Source organism: Pelodiscus sinensis, chromosome 5 (genome assembly GCF_049634645.1).
Source record: "Pelodiscus sinensis isolate JC-2024 chromosome 5, ASM4963464v1, whole genome shotgun sequence".
Classification (NCBI taxonomy): Eukaryota; Metazoa; Chordata; order Testudines; family Trionychidae; genus Pelodiscus; species Pelodiscus sinensis.
Genome location: NC_134715.1, coordinates 44,358,388 through 44,376,888, shown reverse-complemented (window position 1 = coordinate 44,376,888; position 18,501 = coordinate 44,358,388). Strand labels below are relative to the sequence as shown.

The 18,501-nt window shown below is 44.9% G+C and overlaps 1 protein-coding gene across 1 annotated transcript in view; it reads left to right on the top strand.

The window, feature by feature from the left end:
- The first annotated feature begins 1,475 nt into the window (after positions 1–1,475).
- Positions 1,476–18,501, top strand: part of NAA15 (N-alpha-acetyltransferase 15, NatA auxiliary subunit) — a 72,994-nt gene continuing 55,968 nt past the window's right edge. The window contains exon 1 of the mRNA XM_075929931.1: positions 1,476–1,812. Within this exon, the coding sequence (XP_075786046.1) occupies positions 1,759–1,812 (54 nt within the window). The 5' untranslated portion in view covers positions 1,476–1,758. The remainder of the gene's footprint in view (positions 1,813–18,501) is intronic.

Sequence of the window (18,501 nt, the reverse complement as noted above, 5' to 3'; positions counted from 1 at the left end):
AGACAGACAGATGCACATTTCTAAAATACATAAATAGACAAAATTAGCTTGGGGTTTCTGCCCTATTTTTGACAGTCTTCTCTGAGACTGACATTCACAATCATGAGCTGTTCCAGACAGCATGACAAAAGTAAAATTAAACACACGAATACATCTTTACAGGCCTGGTATCTTAGTTTAGTTAGGTTCTTCTGAAGCTTTTCAAAACATTCTTTAGACTTCTCATATGCAAATGTTGTGCACCAGTGTCCAGCTGTTTTTCCAACTAATTAATATACTAAACAGCTCATATGGCCTTATCCAAAGCCCCACTGAGTTCAGTGAACCATCCATCAGGCCCCTAGTGCAGAAGCTTTAGACACCCCATCATTAACCTTTTGCCATGTTGAAACTAGACCTTTTTTTTCCTATTCTTTGTTTTCTGTTTCTTAGCAAGTTTAACTCTCATCTCATTATTTTGGATGTTAAAAATAGTTCAGATTATTCATTATTTAGGGTACAAAACTGTTTTGCAATATCATCTGCTGAAGATATCTACAGATATCCAAGTGGGCAGCAGTCATCATGTTTTTTAGGGTTCTAAGTCCCAGGAAGTAAGCAGAAGAGAGCAACAGCGACCCCAGCAACAGTCTTGGGGCAAGAGTTGATTAGCTCCTGAGATGTTTTGCTGGGACAACACTGTGAGGGTGGGTCCCAAAAAATAGCAGCCACCTTTTTTGTAACTCGACTGGTTCTGCAAGATTGAGGGATAACAAGTTGATGCTGCAGGTGGAGGTGCGGTGTCAAAGCTGCGTAAAGGGAGCTGGCATGGCCCCAAATGCGCACACACGGTATCTACTCAGCAGTTATGGTAAAAAGCCAGAGAGGGAGGTATGTTCCTGGGGATTAAAATGGCATCTACCCAGGCCTGATGCAGAGTGGGGTTTAAAGGCATAAAGCTAACAGGAGCGAATATCCCAATCATTCTAACGTAACCACAGCGCAGCCCCTTTCCCCCGACTTCAGCCCCACCGGGCTGGCACCGTACAGGCAGCGACCTTCCTTCACCAGAGGCGCCTACAACGCGCTACCTAGCACCAGCGACCCGCACGCCTGACAGGCGCGCCCAGCCTCGGGCGGGAGCGACACGCCCGCAGCCAGCTCGCGGGGCCGCTGCACCCCGCCCACAGCGGCGGCCCGGAGCCCGCCCTGCGGGAAGAGCCCGACCGGCCGGGCCGTGAGCCGGGGAGGGCTGAGCGCGGCCGCGAGGCACCATGGGAAGTGCAAAGGCCCCGAACGGCCTCTTTCCAGCCCCGGCTCTCGCTGCCGCGGGGGCTGGGGAAGAGTCACCACAGCCCCGGCGGGGACGCCAGGGACGGGCCCTGAGTCACCAGGGCGGGACTCGGGAGCGGCCCCACTTCCCGGCATGCCCCGCACCGGCTCCCGAGCCGGCCGGCTGGGCAAGAGGGTCACGGCGCATGCGCGTTCAGCACCGTGACCCGGCTGGGGAAATCCTAAGCGGCGGCGGCCATTTTGGCGGCGCCTCTCTCCGGCCTGTTCAGTTACCACGTGAACTGTCGCCTGGGAGTCGGTGCGGGGCGAGGGGGGACCCGGCGCGGATACGGCGGCCTGGAGGGGCCGGGCCGGGGACAGACGCGAGCAGGAGGCGGCGGGGGCGGCCCGGCGGGGAGTCCCGGAAGGCGGCGGTGACCGAGCGGTGGCGGGAGACACCCCGCCCCCCGGAGCCTCCAAGCGGAGCCGGCCGAGGCAGCAGGAGCGATGCCGTCCGTGAGCCTCCCGCCCAAGGAGAACGCGCTGTTCAAGCGCATCCTGGTGAGTGAGCCGGGCGGGGGGCGCCTGGCCAGGCCCCTGGCTCCGGGGCGCGGAGGGAGCTGCGGCCCTGGCGGCTTGTCGGGGACGGGACCTAGGGGGCCCCCGCAGCTCTGACTGGGCCGCCTCTCGTCACCCCTGCTGCGCTGGTTGCTGCAGCCTCCCGGCTTCGGAGCCTGCCCCCCGCTGCTCCCTAAAGAGGAGCGGGAGGGCGGGTGCAAGGCTCCCTGCTCTCCCGGGTGCCTGAGAACGAAGGGTTTTCCCTGGCATCGGGCAGGAGGCCCAGGAGAAGAGGGGCCGGGGAGGGGCTGAGCGGGAGATAGGCGAAAAGTCTGCAGTTGAGGGGGAGTTTTCAACACCGTCCACGATAGTAGTCCCCGTCTGAGTCTCTTTCTCCCGTGCTGCCGTGGGTGAGCGATAGGGGGAGAGTTGGCTTCACTAGCTGGGTTTCGCTGAGGGGGGAGCACTGGTGAATTTTTATTGTGAATTATTTTCCTTATGGTCGGGTGAGGGCCCAGCACCTTGTGCACCTTGCATTTTGCATCATACGGACTACTTCAGAGCTGTGTAAAGAGAGTCACATGCGAGCTAGTGCGAGATCCAAGGCTTCTCAAAGTACCCCGAATTCACCAGTTCTGTTTCTACAGTAGCTGGAAGCTTTTGAGTTACGGTGGGTTTGTTTTAAAGTCAGAATTGGATGGCGAGGGGAGGTTACAGTTCTTGTCAGTCACTGGGGAATGTGTTTTTTAGGAGGTTGAAATGTAAAATGGTGAAGGTTTTAGAATTACTTCCTAGACTAATTAAACCTTGTCAGTCTAAAACATTATGACAGTTAACTTTTCCTGGATTCCGATTATGGCATATGTTAACGAAACAAACTCTGCTCCAGCAAATAATTACTAAGGGTGCAAATGAAGACTTTCCATAAGTGTGCTTGAAAAGAATGCATAATTCAGTATGCAAAGCAATATAATAAGAGCACATGAGCTTTGATTCAGTACAGTATGAAATTTGATTGTAAGGCACTTTGGGTGAATGGAGTATTGTAAGAAGATGAATCAATTAATGAATTATCGTCATTAATGTCATGATTAGAGCTTCATGATCAGAGCATCCTGTATTACTTAATCTTGAAATATCATGTAGAGCTCGCCTACATTTTTTTCCAAAATATTGCATGTTAGTTTAAATTCTATAGTATTTGTGTGTTTTTGAAGACTCTTAAAACTATTATGCCTTACCAGAGATCAGGAATGTTAAGTCAAATACTGTAATTTATTTGAAATGTTTCAGACTACAGAAATAGTAATTGGTGCCACAGATGAAGGCAGTTGATTTGTACAGAGAAACCGAAGATTGCAGTTCTATACATTTGTTGTCTTTAATGCTTGAAGTGTTTAGTTTAAAAAATACTATGCTAGAAAGAAATGTACAAAATTGTAGAAAATTGCATAATAAACCGTGCAAAGGTATGTATTATCATACAACATCAGTTAAAGAAGAAAAGTTACCACCCAAATGTGGACAGAAGTACATTCTAAATCCTTGCCATGCAATCTCTTCAGACTTGCTTTGAAAAGTTTCTCAGGTGTGAAATTGTCTTGGCATTCCACTTCAAAAGGTGTGGCTTGGAGTGTTCTGTCATAGCTGGATTTGAGTGAAGCTAGTATTAAGGAGCAATAAAGCTTGTCCCAGTTTTGAAAAAGTCAGTTTAATCTAATTTAGTCCAATTCATAAAAGCTGCGGTCTGTTCCAGACCAAACAGATTTTGTTTAGCCCGTGCAAAGGTTTGTTTTCACATCCTGTGTGGGGTCTCTTTTTCCAATTAAAGCAACAACAACAACAAAAACCTATTGTCATCAAGCTACAGGGTGAATCTTTATAGCCTGAATAACTTCAGTTCCTTTGTGATACACACTTTCGTTTTTATTTTGTAATGCTCCTTGCTCTTTCTGTCCCCTTTCCTTTCGCGACCACTATTCATGTTTATAGACCACTGTGATTTTCAGATTTTTTGCGAAATAAAATATGTAGATAGAAAAATAAGTTTTTAAGTAGTCCAATTGAAAGCTTAACCAGTGAACATGTGGAATATGCCACCTTGTTTCAGATATGACATTTCTTTCTATAAATAAAAAAGTGACTTACAGTTTCAAGGCTTTTTCTGCAGGCAGAGGTGTGATCCAGTCTAAAGGGTACCCAAAATATGTATATTGCTTCTCAGCAGATGATATTGTTACAAAGAACTTTTTTACCAGAATACACAACCATCCAAGCTAGAGATGTTAAAAGAAGTTTATTTTGGTAAACATGTACCCACTGCCTCTGTAAAGACAGCTCATCAGTTAAGTGTTTACACTATCACATCCCTAATCTAAACTGGTTCTTTAGGTTGTTATAAAATCAATAATTCAGGCAACTAAACTGCCATTTTATTTTTGTAAGCAAAGATTTAAAACGGTCATAGACACTTTGGACATTAAACCAATTTTGTATACTTAAGCAGAGTCTCACTTATTTTTATTATTAAGAAAATTTACTCTTAGTTCAAAACCTGAATGTTATGCCTTACAAAAATAGGACAAAATCTGATCAGTCTGTTGGGGAAATAATTTCTTTTAATCAGTAGAGGTTTGGAGCAGATGCCAATTTTTTTAAGATCTCAAGATTAAAAATCTATAACAGAAATCTTTATGTAGAAATCTGTTTGCAAACCAGTTCTTCCGCTTATGTATGTGTGTTTTATCGATGTTTGCTAAAAGCACTAACTAGAGTACGATCTTCCTAATCTGCTCATAGATGTGTGGCTGTTTTACTGGGAATGTGCTCTGTACCACATGTAATGTTTTGGCATTACTGTAATACAAACAATCAAAGCCTGAAAAAGTAAGTTGCCCAGATTACCATCTTCTGCTGAACTTTAATTTTGTAATATGTTTCTTTAGCCCAGCATTGGGCAATAACTGGCACATGGGGTGACTGTGGTTCTCCAGGGTTAGCCCCTGGCAGGCTGCTGCTGCAGTATTTACCTCCACCTCCACGGGGTGTGAACCAGGATGCGGCTTCCTGCAGCTCCTATTTGCCAGGGACGGTGTTCTGTGGCCAATGGGAGCTGCAAGCACCCCTACACGTAGTAAATACAGCACCATTGGCCATCATAGGCTAACCCTGGTGAACTGCCCTCCATCCCTCTACTTTAGCTCTTAGAGATATGAAAGTATGAAAATGCAAACCAAGATTAAACTAATTGACTGTTATCTTAAATCTGTGGACAGATGGCTCCAGTACCTCTGCTACTGCTAAGAGATTCCACAGGTTTCAGAAGAAGGAAGAAGGGTGTCCTGAGATGTCATTTCTCATGGTTTCATTTTGATCCCTTTGGACCTTAGTGAAACTGATATGAATTGAGTCTATTTCATTCAATTGCACTTGGACAGAATCTAATACTGGAACTGCTTATTGTGAAGGACTAAAATTGGGGTTGAGAAGAGGGAAAAGTAATAAACACCCACTTCACAGTCAGTAAATTATATAAAACAACACGTTTGTCCTTTCTGGTAGCTGATGAGTTGTAATGTAATGTGGAAATGCAGTTTCCTTGGAAGGAAAGGAGAAAGTGGAGTGAAGAAAAAGGCAAAGAAGGTAAAGTAAAATCAAGGCTTTGAGTTAAAGTTTACAAATAACTGATAAATTTTACAGTTTTTTTGACAAATATTCAGTTAATACTTATGCTATTTAATGAGCTTTTATGCACTGGGACTCAGGCCTAGATTCAGTTCACAGACACCTTGTGACCTTGGGTGAAGTCTGCTACTGCTTCTGTGAAAATGGGAATAATATTTCCCTACTTTACAGGAATGGTAAAGATTCATTTGTTCGTTTTTTATGCTCTTAGTACTATGTAAGTACTGAAATAGCTGTCTACCATCAATAATATCATGGAGTTTACTAGGGATGTAAAAGTCACATTTTGAATGTGTTCATTTTTTTGATTGTCTCCTTTGGTATATATGGTTGTTCCAATTTTCTTCCACTATTTGATCTGAGGAAGTGGCTCTGGCCCACGAAAGCTCATCACCTAATAAACCATCTTGTTAGTCTTTAAAGTGCTACATAGTCCTGTTTTTTGTTTCAGCTACACCAGACTAACACGGCTACATTTCTATCACCATTTACATGGGTAACCAGTGAGCCTGGGCACAGGTATCAGAGGCAGAAGCATGGGTCAGCAAGTGGAAACTGCCTGCCATCTCCCCAGATAACTGGTGAAATTAGCAACAATTACATAATTAAACACATTTTAATATATCTAGATTTTACACACAAAATTCTCTGCTCAAATGTTTATAGTATTTATCATCATTTGATTCTCTGTTTTCTTCACACTTACATGATTAAGCATGAAGAATAAAGACCCTTGCTTGTGATCCAAGATTTTATCTGAGTCCCTTACCTGACAGGAATAGGAAAAGTCTCCTAGTCAACTATAGCTGTAAATACAGAAATTAGGAATCCAGAAGCAAGTATGAATTTAGCAGAACCCAGAGGTTATGCGTTGCATGGTAGTCTGGATTGGGGAATAGTCTCAGTAAAGCAGATGGATGCAAACTCAACTGCTTTTGTATAGTATCTCCTGTCAACAAATACCACTTGCTGTTTTGTTCCAACTGAATCTAACCTGGTAATTTGTTTGGTGTCAGGAGGCTCTCCTCTTTTTCTTTTTCTGGACATCCTCAGTTTAGATAACATCTGTTTAGATAACACAAAATAGATCAATGCTGTTATCACTTTTCACTTTTAATTGGTGTCACAGATGTTGAGTAAGAGTAGTGCCAAGCCTGACCTTTCTGGACTTGATAGATGCAGGTCCTTGAGGAAGATGAGCAATTGTGTATTGCTGCTCTTACGCTGATTATGTTCTCAGACCTAACATACTTCCATCTACTTCTGTGAGAGTCTTCATTTAAGCTATCAGAAACTCATGATCCCTGGTATTGAAAAATGTCATCAGATCTAGTAATATGGATCTTCAACTTCCATCCCGAGAGAGATGCTCCATCTGTGCTACAAATATGATCTTTATACCATACTCAGTCCTAAAGCCTGATAGAAAAAAAAATCTGGACTCCCTATAGATATCATATTAAAGATCTGGGGAAATTCCACAAAAGGTATCTGAGGAAATATTGGGCATCATGTGGCAGGACAGATGGCCCAATGTTAGTGTCCTTGCAGAGGCTGATTTCTGCAGCATCGAGGTAATAATTGCCCACAGGCGGCTATAATGGTCTGGTTACATGATCAGAATGCCAGATTTTTTTAGGCTTAGCTGAACACCAGGACAAGATCTTGTGGTGGGCATAAGAAGCATTACAGAGATGTCCTTAAGAATGCTTTGATAAAGTGTGGCATTGATGCTGACACCTGGAAGAGGTAGATAGAAGATTGGGTAACCTGGAGAATCACCATCAAGAGTGGTGCCTGACACTTTGAGATCAAGTGTCATCTCCATGAAGAAGATCAGATAGCCTGACATAAGGAGCATACACAGGCCTGCATCAGTGCTGCTGGTGTCCGTGCCAATGGAGATAAGAGACCTCATGTGCAGCCACTGCCAGAGAGTGTTCCTTGCCAGAACTGGCCTAATTTCTCATTTCGCTCTCATTAGTTATAGGTGTCCAAGGAGAAATCTTACTTGATTCGAGGGATCCCAGAGAGAGAGGGAAGTCAGCTGTTGTTTTTATTTGGCCTGCTGCCACTTCTTGAATAACTTTCCCAAGAAGGAGAGACCAAAAATAAGGCAGTAGTTGCTAAGATAGTTGATGCTGAAAGATTGCCTTTTGAGCAAGATTCACACTTACCTGATTCATGGATTCTGATGAGTTTGTCAGCATGTATTCCTCACTGGATTTTTACCAGCAATGAATGGAAGAACAATTCAGATGGTTGTAAAGATGGTTGTAAAGATTTTTTTCTACAGCCCTCACAAAAGAAACATCGCTTCATTTCTTAAGACTCATCTGAAGTTAGTAGGGGGAAAGGTTTTTTCTTTTAAGTGATTTCAGTGGACCTGTGATACTTTAAATCAGTCTTTTATGAAAAGTGCTACTCAGACCTTTCCAAAATTGTATCTGAGTGATCATGGACAAGACTTGTCAGTTTTCATTGTGGCTATTTATAACTTTGGGTATGTCTAGACTACTTTGCTCCATTGACGGAGCCATGTAGATGAGTTTACTAGACATAGAAAAATGAAGCGGCAATTTAAATAATTTACATCAAAATGGCCGCTGCGCTGTGTTTGGCGGCACAGCAGGGCAGTCTGGACGCACCACAGTCGACAGGGGAAGCCTTTGTCAACCACTCCATTATGCCTCGTGAAATGAGGGTTACTGGAGTGGTCGCCAAAGGCTTCCCCTGCTGCCAAACAGCTGATCGGTGCAGCGCAGTGGCCATTTTGATGTAAATGAAGCTGCAATTATTTAAATCGCCGCTTCATTTTTCTATGTCTAGTAAACTCATCTACATGGCTCCGTCGATGGAGCCATGTAGTCTAGACATACCCTTTGTGTGTACCCAATGAAATAGATGAGAATCAAGTGGAGTTTTATTCTGTGGCACTTTTTTGGGAAACTCTAAGCAGCCAGTGCAGATTTTAGAGCTATTAAATAGAGAGGAGGAACTTAAATAGGAAGCTGCAAAAAAGATAAATAGAAATTACCCTGTGGTATCAGCTGAAATATGTTGGGGCATTTGATCAGTCCAAAATAGTTGGTCATTTGTAAACATTGACCAAATATCATGGAAATGTTAAAAATGGACAAATATTTTAAAGCATTAATTTATTAGAATAATAACTGTAACAAAAAAAAGTAAGACTTTGTGCTCTCCAGTAGGGATGAAAGGGAGTAGTCGACTACTCGCATTTCCCCCCTTCTCCTTCCCATGCTGCCTCTGTATCAGAGGCAGCAGGGCAGGGAGCTGGTACTTCCCAGCACCGTTTCCACAGTGCTGCCTGTCCTTCCTTTGCTGCTACCTTTATCAGGGAGTGGCAGGGAGGGAGGAGTAGAGATTGCTGCTGCAAGGGGAGGTTCCAACTCCCTGCTGGGACCCCCTGTGGATAGGATGGCTTGGCAGGCAGCCAGGCTCAATTCCAGCTCATGCCCAGTCTGGGACCAAACCCTGCTGAGGCTCTGAAATTTAAAACGCAGTAGGAGCCAGTCGGGGGAAGAGGAGTGGGCAGGCTGCCCGGCTCCTACTGCCTTTTATGTTGCAGAGCCACAGCGGGGTTTGCTCCCAGACTCAGCACAAGCCGGTACTGAGCCAGCTGCCTAAAAATAGAATTTTTATTGATTACTGGATTAGTTAAATACCAAGTTCTTAACATCCCTAGTCTCCAGTAGACTTAACTTAGACTCTTATGCTTCATTACCAAAAAAAAAAAAAAAAAAACCCCACACACCAAATAAGGTTAACAACATTGTTTTAACTAAGAAAAAATAAAAACACAAAGAAAATAGTCTAAAAATGAACTGTTCAGTATGGGATAATTGTCACATTCTTTTATTATTTTCTTTGGTAACAGAAATAAAAAAAGCATAGCAATTGTAAAGGAAGTCATTTTTAAATGTTTTGTGTATGCAATAGGAGTATAGAAGTATTAAGGATTTCTGCTGCTTTAGCTAGATTACAAAATGGTCATGAACTTTTCCACCATGATAGAGAGAGCTGTTTTAATTCAACTGCTGGGATTGCACTTTGGGTTGTTTTACAGCTGAATGGATTGTTTCTTGCTTTATAATTTGCTACCTCCATCAGAATTGTTTGTATGTATATCCTTTAACATTTGCAACAGCTACTATGATGCCACCAGCTGAATCAAATTAATCATCAGAAAGCTCTTGACCCTAGAAATGTGGATCAAAAAGGCAGGCAGTAATATGGGAAAGATTATTTGGTTTTTTTTTCTGTGATATCTTGTCTGGCTTTTTCTAATCCTTTCTATAAGTGGAAAGTGTTCAGTATTCTCATGGATATTTTTCATGTCCAAGATGATATCCTTGGTGTCTACAATATAGACTATATGACGACAATGTACCTTACCATTTTTTATAGTTTTTTAATTACACAATCACAGAAATTTTCCTTTCCAGTGCGAATGGGAAGTTTGGAGATATTATTTATAGGAAGTCAGTGTCAGACCAATTTATCTTCCTTTGGCCTACCAACATCTGAAAACAAAAACAAGGATCTAGAATTTTTAACTACCCTGTCTGTAACCAGTTGGTTCATTTCCCAAGAAAGCACCAACTATTACTATGGAGTCTCCATTTCAGTGCCTCAGGTGTTAAGTGTTTGATTCAATTTGTAATAAGCTCTTAGGTTCTTACCCAAAGCACATTGAAGTCAATAGGTGTCTTTCTGTTGACTTCATGGTCATAAGATCAGGGCCATAGTTGTTCAAAAGAGAAAACTTGCTGCTATTTTTACCTTGTATTATGCTGGGCATCATAATAAAATTTTAATTCTTGAGTAATTTTGAGTACCTTCTAAAATAACGTGGACATCTAAAATGTGTGTAGACATTTTCATACTTTTGATGATTACAGTGTGTATCTTAGTTGACTTGCCTTAAACCTGAAGATGAAACATTTCTGTTAAACTACATGCAGCTAAACTATCGAGAAGTAAGATCCAGTGTTTCTAGCATGCAAAGTATTGTAACAGCTGTTCTTCAAGTTGAACTGCAAAGTTAAAAATGTGTCCTCTTCCCTTTATGGTGCTATCTTTGTTTCTATACAAGCTGCACTTTGAAATCACTGTTAGTCCCTTCAGTGATAGAACTAGAATGGTTAAGTTTTATTTGCTTTGTTGTACATTGGCAGACTATTAGGTTTGGATTTCACAAAACTGCAGAGGAGTGTTTAAATGTTGAATAATAAAAATCTGTTCATGCATTTAAAATGCTTATTATAGTCTTTGTTCTGAACAAATCCTAACTTTCAAAGGTAAATTAAAGTGGAACATATGAGCGAGAGAGCGAACACAGGCAGCATTAGTAACTTTAAATATCTTTGCCATCATGATGATATTAAAGGAACACTTCAGTATAATAAGAGCAGCTGATTCATCTAATTATAAAGAAGAAAACAAGTGTTTTGTATATAATAGAATAAAACACACAGTAACTTCTGTGTAATGATTAGTTTTGCAGTTAAAAAAATGCTATCCAAAATACTACAAATCATTGATCTTTTTCTTTACATTTTGTCTTATTGCACAGTGCATCTTCTACAAAGTAGGGATGTAATAGCGTAGTCAATTAACCGATAAGGAAAAGTTCATAGGTTAATGCTATAGACTACATGTATTTCCCTCCCCGACCAGTAAATTTTTAGCAGGCTAGCCAGCAGCCTGGCTTAGTTCTGGCTCATGTTGGGTCCGGGACATATCCCCTCTGTGGGTCAGCATTGTAAGTGTATTAGGAGCCAGGCAGGCAGGCAGCCCTGCTCAGTTCTGGTTCACGACGGGTCTGGGAGCTCAGACCATCATGCAGACAAGGGCTATTGCCACCCCTTGCTGCTGCCCCTTTATCAGAGGCAGCAGCCTAAGGCGACAAGCAGCTGCTCAACAAGAAGAGCTGTTTTTTTAAACTGGCTCTCATCACGGACTAGCTCCTGCCTGGCACCCCACACTGCTGCCAGCCCGCCCCCCAGGGACTATAGAATAGTCGACTAACAACCAATGAGAATTCACGAGGTTACTCGACTATTCAATTAACCGATGTTTAACATCACTATTACAAAGGTCTTTTACTATCTATTTAAATAGCAAATTCTGGAAATCCCATTTCTTATAAGTAGATACTTAGGCCATGTCTATACATATAGTGCTGCAGCACTGTATATATAATGAAGGCACTCTCAGTCAGAGAGTTCTTCCATCAGCATAAAACCCACCTCCACAACATAGCACTGTGTTCGTGGATGTTTATATCAGAGGTAAAAACAATGACTCACCTCTCATAACTGTTGTTCTTTGAGATGTGTTGCTCATGTCTATTCCACTTAGGTGTGTGCACACTGCATTCGTAGATTTCAGGGATTTTTTTTCCCCCAGCAGTACCTGTTGGGCCAGCCAGGGAGCCCCCTGGAGTGGCGCTGCTTTATCAGTGCATATATACCCCTGCTGGCCCTCTACCCCCCTCAGTTCCTTCTTGCTGGACTCCTCCGACGAAGGTGAGGCAGGTAGGATTTGGAATGAACATGAGCAAGACATCTTGAAGAACAGCAGTTACGAGAGGTAAGTAACCGTTTTTTCTTTGAGTGCTTGGTCATCCATTCCCCTTAGGTGACTCCCTAGCTCTACCACAGGAGGCGGAGACTAACTGGAAATGGACTGCAGCACAGCCCTGCCAAAGGTCGCATCATCTCTGGCCTGCTGCGCAATGGCATAATGGCTTGTGAATGTATGCACCAACAACCAGGTGGCTGCCCTACAGATGTCAAGAATGGGCACCTGTTCCACGAAGTCTGTAGATGATGCCAGCACCCTCATGGAATGGGCTGTAAGGGGGCTGCTGGCCTGTTGGCAAGGTCATAACATGTTTTAGTGCAGGATGTGATCCATGATGACCAGGGCTTGACAAACTGCGGCGAAATCCACTCGCCAGCCCCGCACTGCGCATGCGCACGCTGCCGGTGAACGGGGTGACTGGCTGAAACCTACTCGCCCGTGGCGAGTAGATACACTGATTTGTTGAGTCCTGATGATGACAAACGCTGGGCTGATATCGAGAAGCCCTTCATCCTTTTGGATATGGAAATCAAGAGTTGAGGTGACCTACGAAATGTTCTCATCCTATCTATATAAAATGCCAAAGCTCTCCTGCCATGTAAGGAGTGCAGGGATCTCTGTTTACGGGTTGAGTGAGGCTTTGGGAAGAAAACTGTAAGGTAGATGTCCTGGGACATGTGAATATGAGATACCACTTTAGGGAGAAATGCAGGGGGCGGGCGAACCCTGTCCCTATCATTAAAGAAAGCTGTATAAGGTGGCTCAGAGGTGAGGACGCTCTCCTGGCCGATGTAATGGCACAAAAAAGCTACCTTCCATGTAAGGTGTTTCATGGAGCAAGTGTCCAAGGGCTCAAATGAGGGGCTCATCAGCTTCTTGAGAACAAGGTTAATATCCCAAACTGTTACGGGCTGGCAAATCTGTGGGTATGATTGTAACCAGCTTAATCGCTTAACCAGCACCTTCACAAATACCATCCTGCCCTCTTCACCTGGGTGAAACCGGAGGGACGATATGGAAAGGCCCTGCTGCCTAAGGTCTAGGACTGGGGTGGGCAAAGGAGCCTCCACGTGCCAAATCCGGCCTGCCAAGCTGCTGGATCTGGTCTGTGGCCGCCCTGCTGTTCCCCCACCCCCAGGCCAATTGATACCTGGGGGCAGGGGAGTGTGTGAAGTCTCCCCACTCCAAGGGTGCACAGTGGCTAGAGAGAAATCCCGGCTGTTTTAAAACAGCTGGCATTTTTCTTTAGCTATCCTGCGCCCCTGGCAGGATGGGAGCAGGGTGCAAGAAACTTTGTACGCTCCCTCCCGCCCCCAGGCTCTGATTGGCCTGGGGGTGGAGGGAGTGCGCGAGGTCTCCTCCTGTTGTGATGCCTAGAGGGAATTGCTGATTCTCTCTAGGGATGGGTGGGGGAAGCTTCATGTGCTCCTCCACCCCCAGACCAATCAGGGTCTGTGGAGGGGGAGGGAGGAAGTCTCCTAGCCCTATCCCTTTTGTCCAAGGTCTCACCCGTTCTTGAGCAGCCCAGAGCCACTTCAGAAATTTATGAAGTGGCCCCCTTTTAAAATTTATTGCCCACCCATGGTCTAGGAGGTAGTCCAGAATGAGATGGATGGGGCCCTCCGCTGGCTTCACGCCCTCTGGGAGGCCCACAAGGAGAAGCACCTCCACTTTGCCAAGTAAGCAGTTCTAGTGGAGAGTTTCCTGTTCTCCAACAGGACCTTCCTTACTGCCTCAGAACAGAGGCATTCAGCCCCAGTTAACCACAAAGTTTCCATGCTGGAAAGTGGAGCGATTGAAAATTGAGGTGGCACAACTGCCCCTCTCCGAGGTCCTGGGAGATTAGGTCTGGTACCAACGGAAGCACCATTGGTTCTTCTAATGGTAGGTCCAGGAGAGTTGGAAAACAGTGCTGGTGAAGCCATGCAGGTGCCACCAGGATCACAAGGCTCTGAACCGCTTGACCCTGATAAGGATCTTGTGTTTTAGAGGGAAAGATGGAAACATGTACAGTGGCAGGAGAGGCCATTTTACTTGTAGGGCATCCACCATAGAACCCGGCCCCATGGCCAAGGCAGGAGCAGTAGTCTGGACGCTTTTTGTTTCTGTGGGAGGCGCACACATCAAATTGGGGTTGACCCTACTTCCAGAAAATGTCCCACTTCCAGAAAATGGTCCCACCCTCGACCATTCTTGAGCCCTGATTGATCTGTTGAGCTTGTCTGCTAAGACATTCTGATTCCCCAGAAGGTATGCTGGTGGATATCATGGGTGATGCAAAAATCTCAAAGGAGCAGGGCTCCTGACACAGGGAGAAGAACAAATTGTTGATATAGTACATTTCTGCCGTGTAGTTTATCAGGACCAAGGACACCTCGTCTTAAGTGAGACAGAAACACCTGACAGGCTACATCTGACTTTGCTGAGCTCCCTGACACTTATGTAAAGGGACCGTTCTGTAAGGGACCACGAGTCCAGAGTTCCAAAAGATCCCATCCCATGTCTGATGCATCTGTGACCAGTTGCATTGATAGGCTCCCTGGTAAATGGAACACCTGCACAGACTACAGGCTCCTGCAGCCACCAGTTGAGGGAGTGCAGAATGTCCTGAGGAATTGTGAGGCACGTGCTGGGTTGTGCACTTTCATTAGTCATGCTCGCAGAGACCAGAGGCGTCGTATGTGCAAGGCTGCCTGCAAGGCCGTATGGGAGACTACCTTCCGATCTTCAGATAGGGCCCAGAATTCTTGGCGGGACTCCTGTGGGAAAAGCTCCCTGAACTTGTCTACCTCCTGCTGACCAGGTGTTATAAGCATATCTGCTTAACATCACCTGCTGGTTGACAATGCACAATTACAAGCCTCTCCATGGCATAGACTTGGGTAGCAGAAGGGCCTGGTTAGGAGGCCTGCTGCAGGACAGTCGATCCAGCGGTGGCAGCCCAACAAGTTCAGTCACATAGCCTGCTGCAGGAGCCCAAGTGAGGCAGCAGCAACCAGTCAAGGGGTCAGCAGCTGGAGCCAGGAGTGAAGTCTGGCAATGGGGCTGAAATTGACCTTCCCTAGTCTAGCAAAACCCCTTGTTCAGGACCAGTAACTTGGAGAGCTTATTTAAATAATTTTATTTTGGAGAATCTCCTGCTGCTGTTGTAAAACCTCAAGGATTTCATTCACATAACTATTTTTCTTGTAGTTGTGAGGAAATATAATGTAACCCCCAAAGGTTTAAAGCTTATGTGTAACTTTGTACTTGAGAGCCCATGGGAATGTTCTGCCCCAGATTGCTCCACAACTTTTAAATCACTATGTTTAAATTGGTGAAACTCTATCCAAGTGTTTCACGTTGCACATATTATGTTAGGGATGAGAACATGTTGTATATGGTTAACTGATGAGCCAGGGCTCATCCATTAATGTGTACAGTTACACGTAGTGCCTCCCCTTCCCCACCTCGGTGCTACTGCCTATGTATTAGAGACAGCAGCAGGGGAAGGGGAGAGGCGGGAGCTGGTGTGAATGGGGAATTGGCTTTCAAGTCGGCTCCCTGAACATCCATGGAGCTGCCTGCTCCTCCCCCCGTGCTGCTTCCTCTGATACAGAAGCAACAGCACAGGGCCAGCTCCCCACGGGCTACCTCCTCCTTTCCCCCCCATTCCATGTTGATCCCTATGAAACAGGGGCGCGGGAGAGTGGTTGCTTCCGTCCCTACCCTGCTTGTAAACATGTAACTGGTGAATTTTTCAGCAGTTACACATTTACATAAATAAACCCATTTTATTATTCCTAATACATGTATCTGAGTCTTTTGATGCATCACTCATTGCTGAGTATGATCATCTTCCATGGGCGTGTGGACACTCAGGTGGCTGTTCAGGCTGATCCTTGAACCACAAGTTCTGTTACAATGAGCACAGATGTTTCCAGGTACAGAAGAAGGCTGTTGACCATAATTAGAAGCCAGTCTCCCCTTCCTCCTGTGCTGCTTCTCCACAGCTTGTCAGCTGGAAAATTCAAAATGCAGGGAGCCATTGCGTAGGACTTCTCTCCATTCTGAGTGATAATGGGCACGTGTCTCCCAAGTGTCAATGCCAATGTTGCACTTCTTTAAGTTATTGTTTAGCAAGTCTTATAACGTTTCTGTTGTCCTCCCATGTAATAGTACCCTTCTTTCAGCTGAGAAAACAGGACCTGTTTTGGAAGGTGGTGATCTGGTATCTGGACAACATGACCAGTCCTGCAAAGTTGCTGATGGATGATCATTATCTCAATGCTGGTGGTCTTTGCCTCTTCCAAAATACTGATGTTAGTGCGCTTGTCTTCCCATTTGATCTTCAAGTTCTTGCGGAGGCAGCGTTGAAAGTCCTTGAAAGGTATCACCAAGTGATGTCCGTAGGTTGTCCAGGCTTTTTCAAAAGGTCCTGTAAACCATAGGCTTTTCGAAAGAACTGTGCCTAGACTGTGATTTTACTTTCAAAATAGTGCTTTTTCGAAATAGCGCCATGATGTGATTATGCAAATGGAACGCGGGAAATTCAAATCCCAGCTTCATTTGCAATTTTGAAGTGCCTAATTTACATCCCTCTGTCGAAAGAGGGATGTAGTCTAGACACACCCTAAGGGAGCACATAACTCCAGGCAACATCACTCTCGGGGGTCATTGGAACACGCAAGCCTCTCCACCACTACAAGGTAGTGATCCGTGGAGAAGCTTCTAAGTCTTAGTGCTACTGTGTTGAAAATATTAAAGAAGCAGAATAGATCTGGTGTTATTCCTGTAAGGAGAAAAAATATTCAATTTAGTATTTGACTTCCTACTGGCTTCCCATTAGCTGGGGAAAAAATCTGGTTCAGATCTGTAATGATCTGAAAACTTCTTAGTAAGGGTTAAAAAAATAGATATATAAATAACATTTATTAGCTACTTTCAATTGAATATAATTAGCAAGAACAAGACAAAGGGAGAAGAGAAAAGAAAAGGATACAATCCTCATGACATGGACCAACTCCTTGTTGCTAAGAGCATCTTAACTATATACTTCCAGGAATGAAGACCATATTTCTTCAGGAGAAGACAATCTCTGATTTACCAAGAGGGAAATTCTCCAGACTTGCTAAATTGCTGAACTTGTACCTGACACTAATAGAAAGTTCAAATGCTTTTCTGCTTTCCATTTCTTTGCAGTACAGGTAGTCCGTGAGTTACGTGGATCCGACTTATGTCGGATCCGCAGTTATGAACGGGATCCTCCTTCTCCGTGGTCTCCAGCAGACCAGGGAGAGGAAGCAAAGCGGCGGAACACGTGGGCAGCAGGACAGCCACGCGCATCTGGGCTGTCCCGCTGCCCCCGTGCTCCGCGGCTTTGCTCCGGACGCCTGTGGTACAGCAGCTGGGGCGCTGCCGGTTGGTCCCATAGCGCCGCTCTGGGCGCTACTGGACCAACCCGGCAGCACCCCAGCTGCTCTGCCCCAGGCATCCTGATTCAGCCACTGCTGGTCAGTTTCAGCAGCGGCTGAATCAGGACGCCTGGGGCAGAGCAGCTTGGGTGCTGCTGAGTTGGTCCAGTAGCGCCGAGGAGTGGCGGCGCTACTGGACCAGCCCAGCAGCACCCCAGCTGCTCTGCCCCAGGCATCCCCAAGTCAGCCGCTGATGAAACTGGCCAGTGGCTGACTACAGGAAGCCCCTGCCCTGGGCTTCCTGGAATCAGCCGCTGATCAGTTTCAGCAGCAACTGACTTGGGGATGCCTGGGGTTCTTAAGTTGAATCTGTATGTAAGTCAGAACTGGCGTCCAGATTCAGCCGCTGTTGAAACTGATCAGATTCAGCCGCTGTTGAAACTGATCAGTTTCAGCAGCGGCTGAATCTGGACGCCAGTTCCAACTTGCATACAGATTCAACTTAAGAACAAACCTACAGTCCCTATCTTGTACGTAACCCGGGGACTTCCTGTATAGTATTTTTGTGATTAGTGAGATGTTATAATTATATTCAGGAATAAATAGCTAAAAATCACATGATAAATTAAAAATCAAATTCAAATTAAGCTTGATAAATGTTTTCAGAAACCTTTATTTAGTAACCACATGATATATGTCTGTGACCTAGTCTACAATTACAAAGTTAAGTTGACATAAGTGGCTTTGCATCAACCTTATTTGTGCATATGTCTGCTAGGGATGTGAAAGTGTAACTGTGTACATGGTTAACTGATGAGCCTGGCTCATTGCTTAACCTTCACTGATACACGCAGGCTTTCTCCCTACACACACCAGCTCCTGGGGAGTCGCTCCCCCCTCATTGCTGCCTCTGATACGCAGCAGTGCAGGGGGACAGGTGGGACCGCTGGACCCTCCACATTTAACTGCTGACATTTTCAGCAGTTATACATTTTAACTTCTT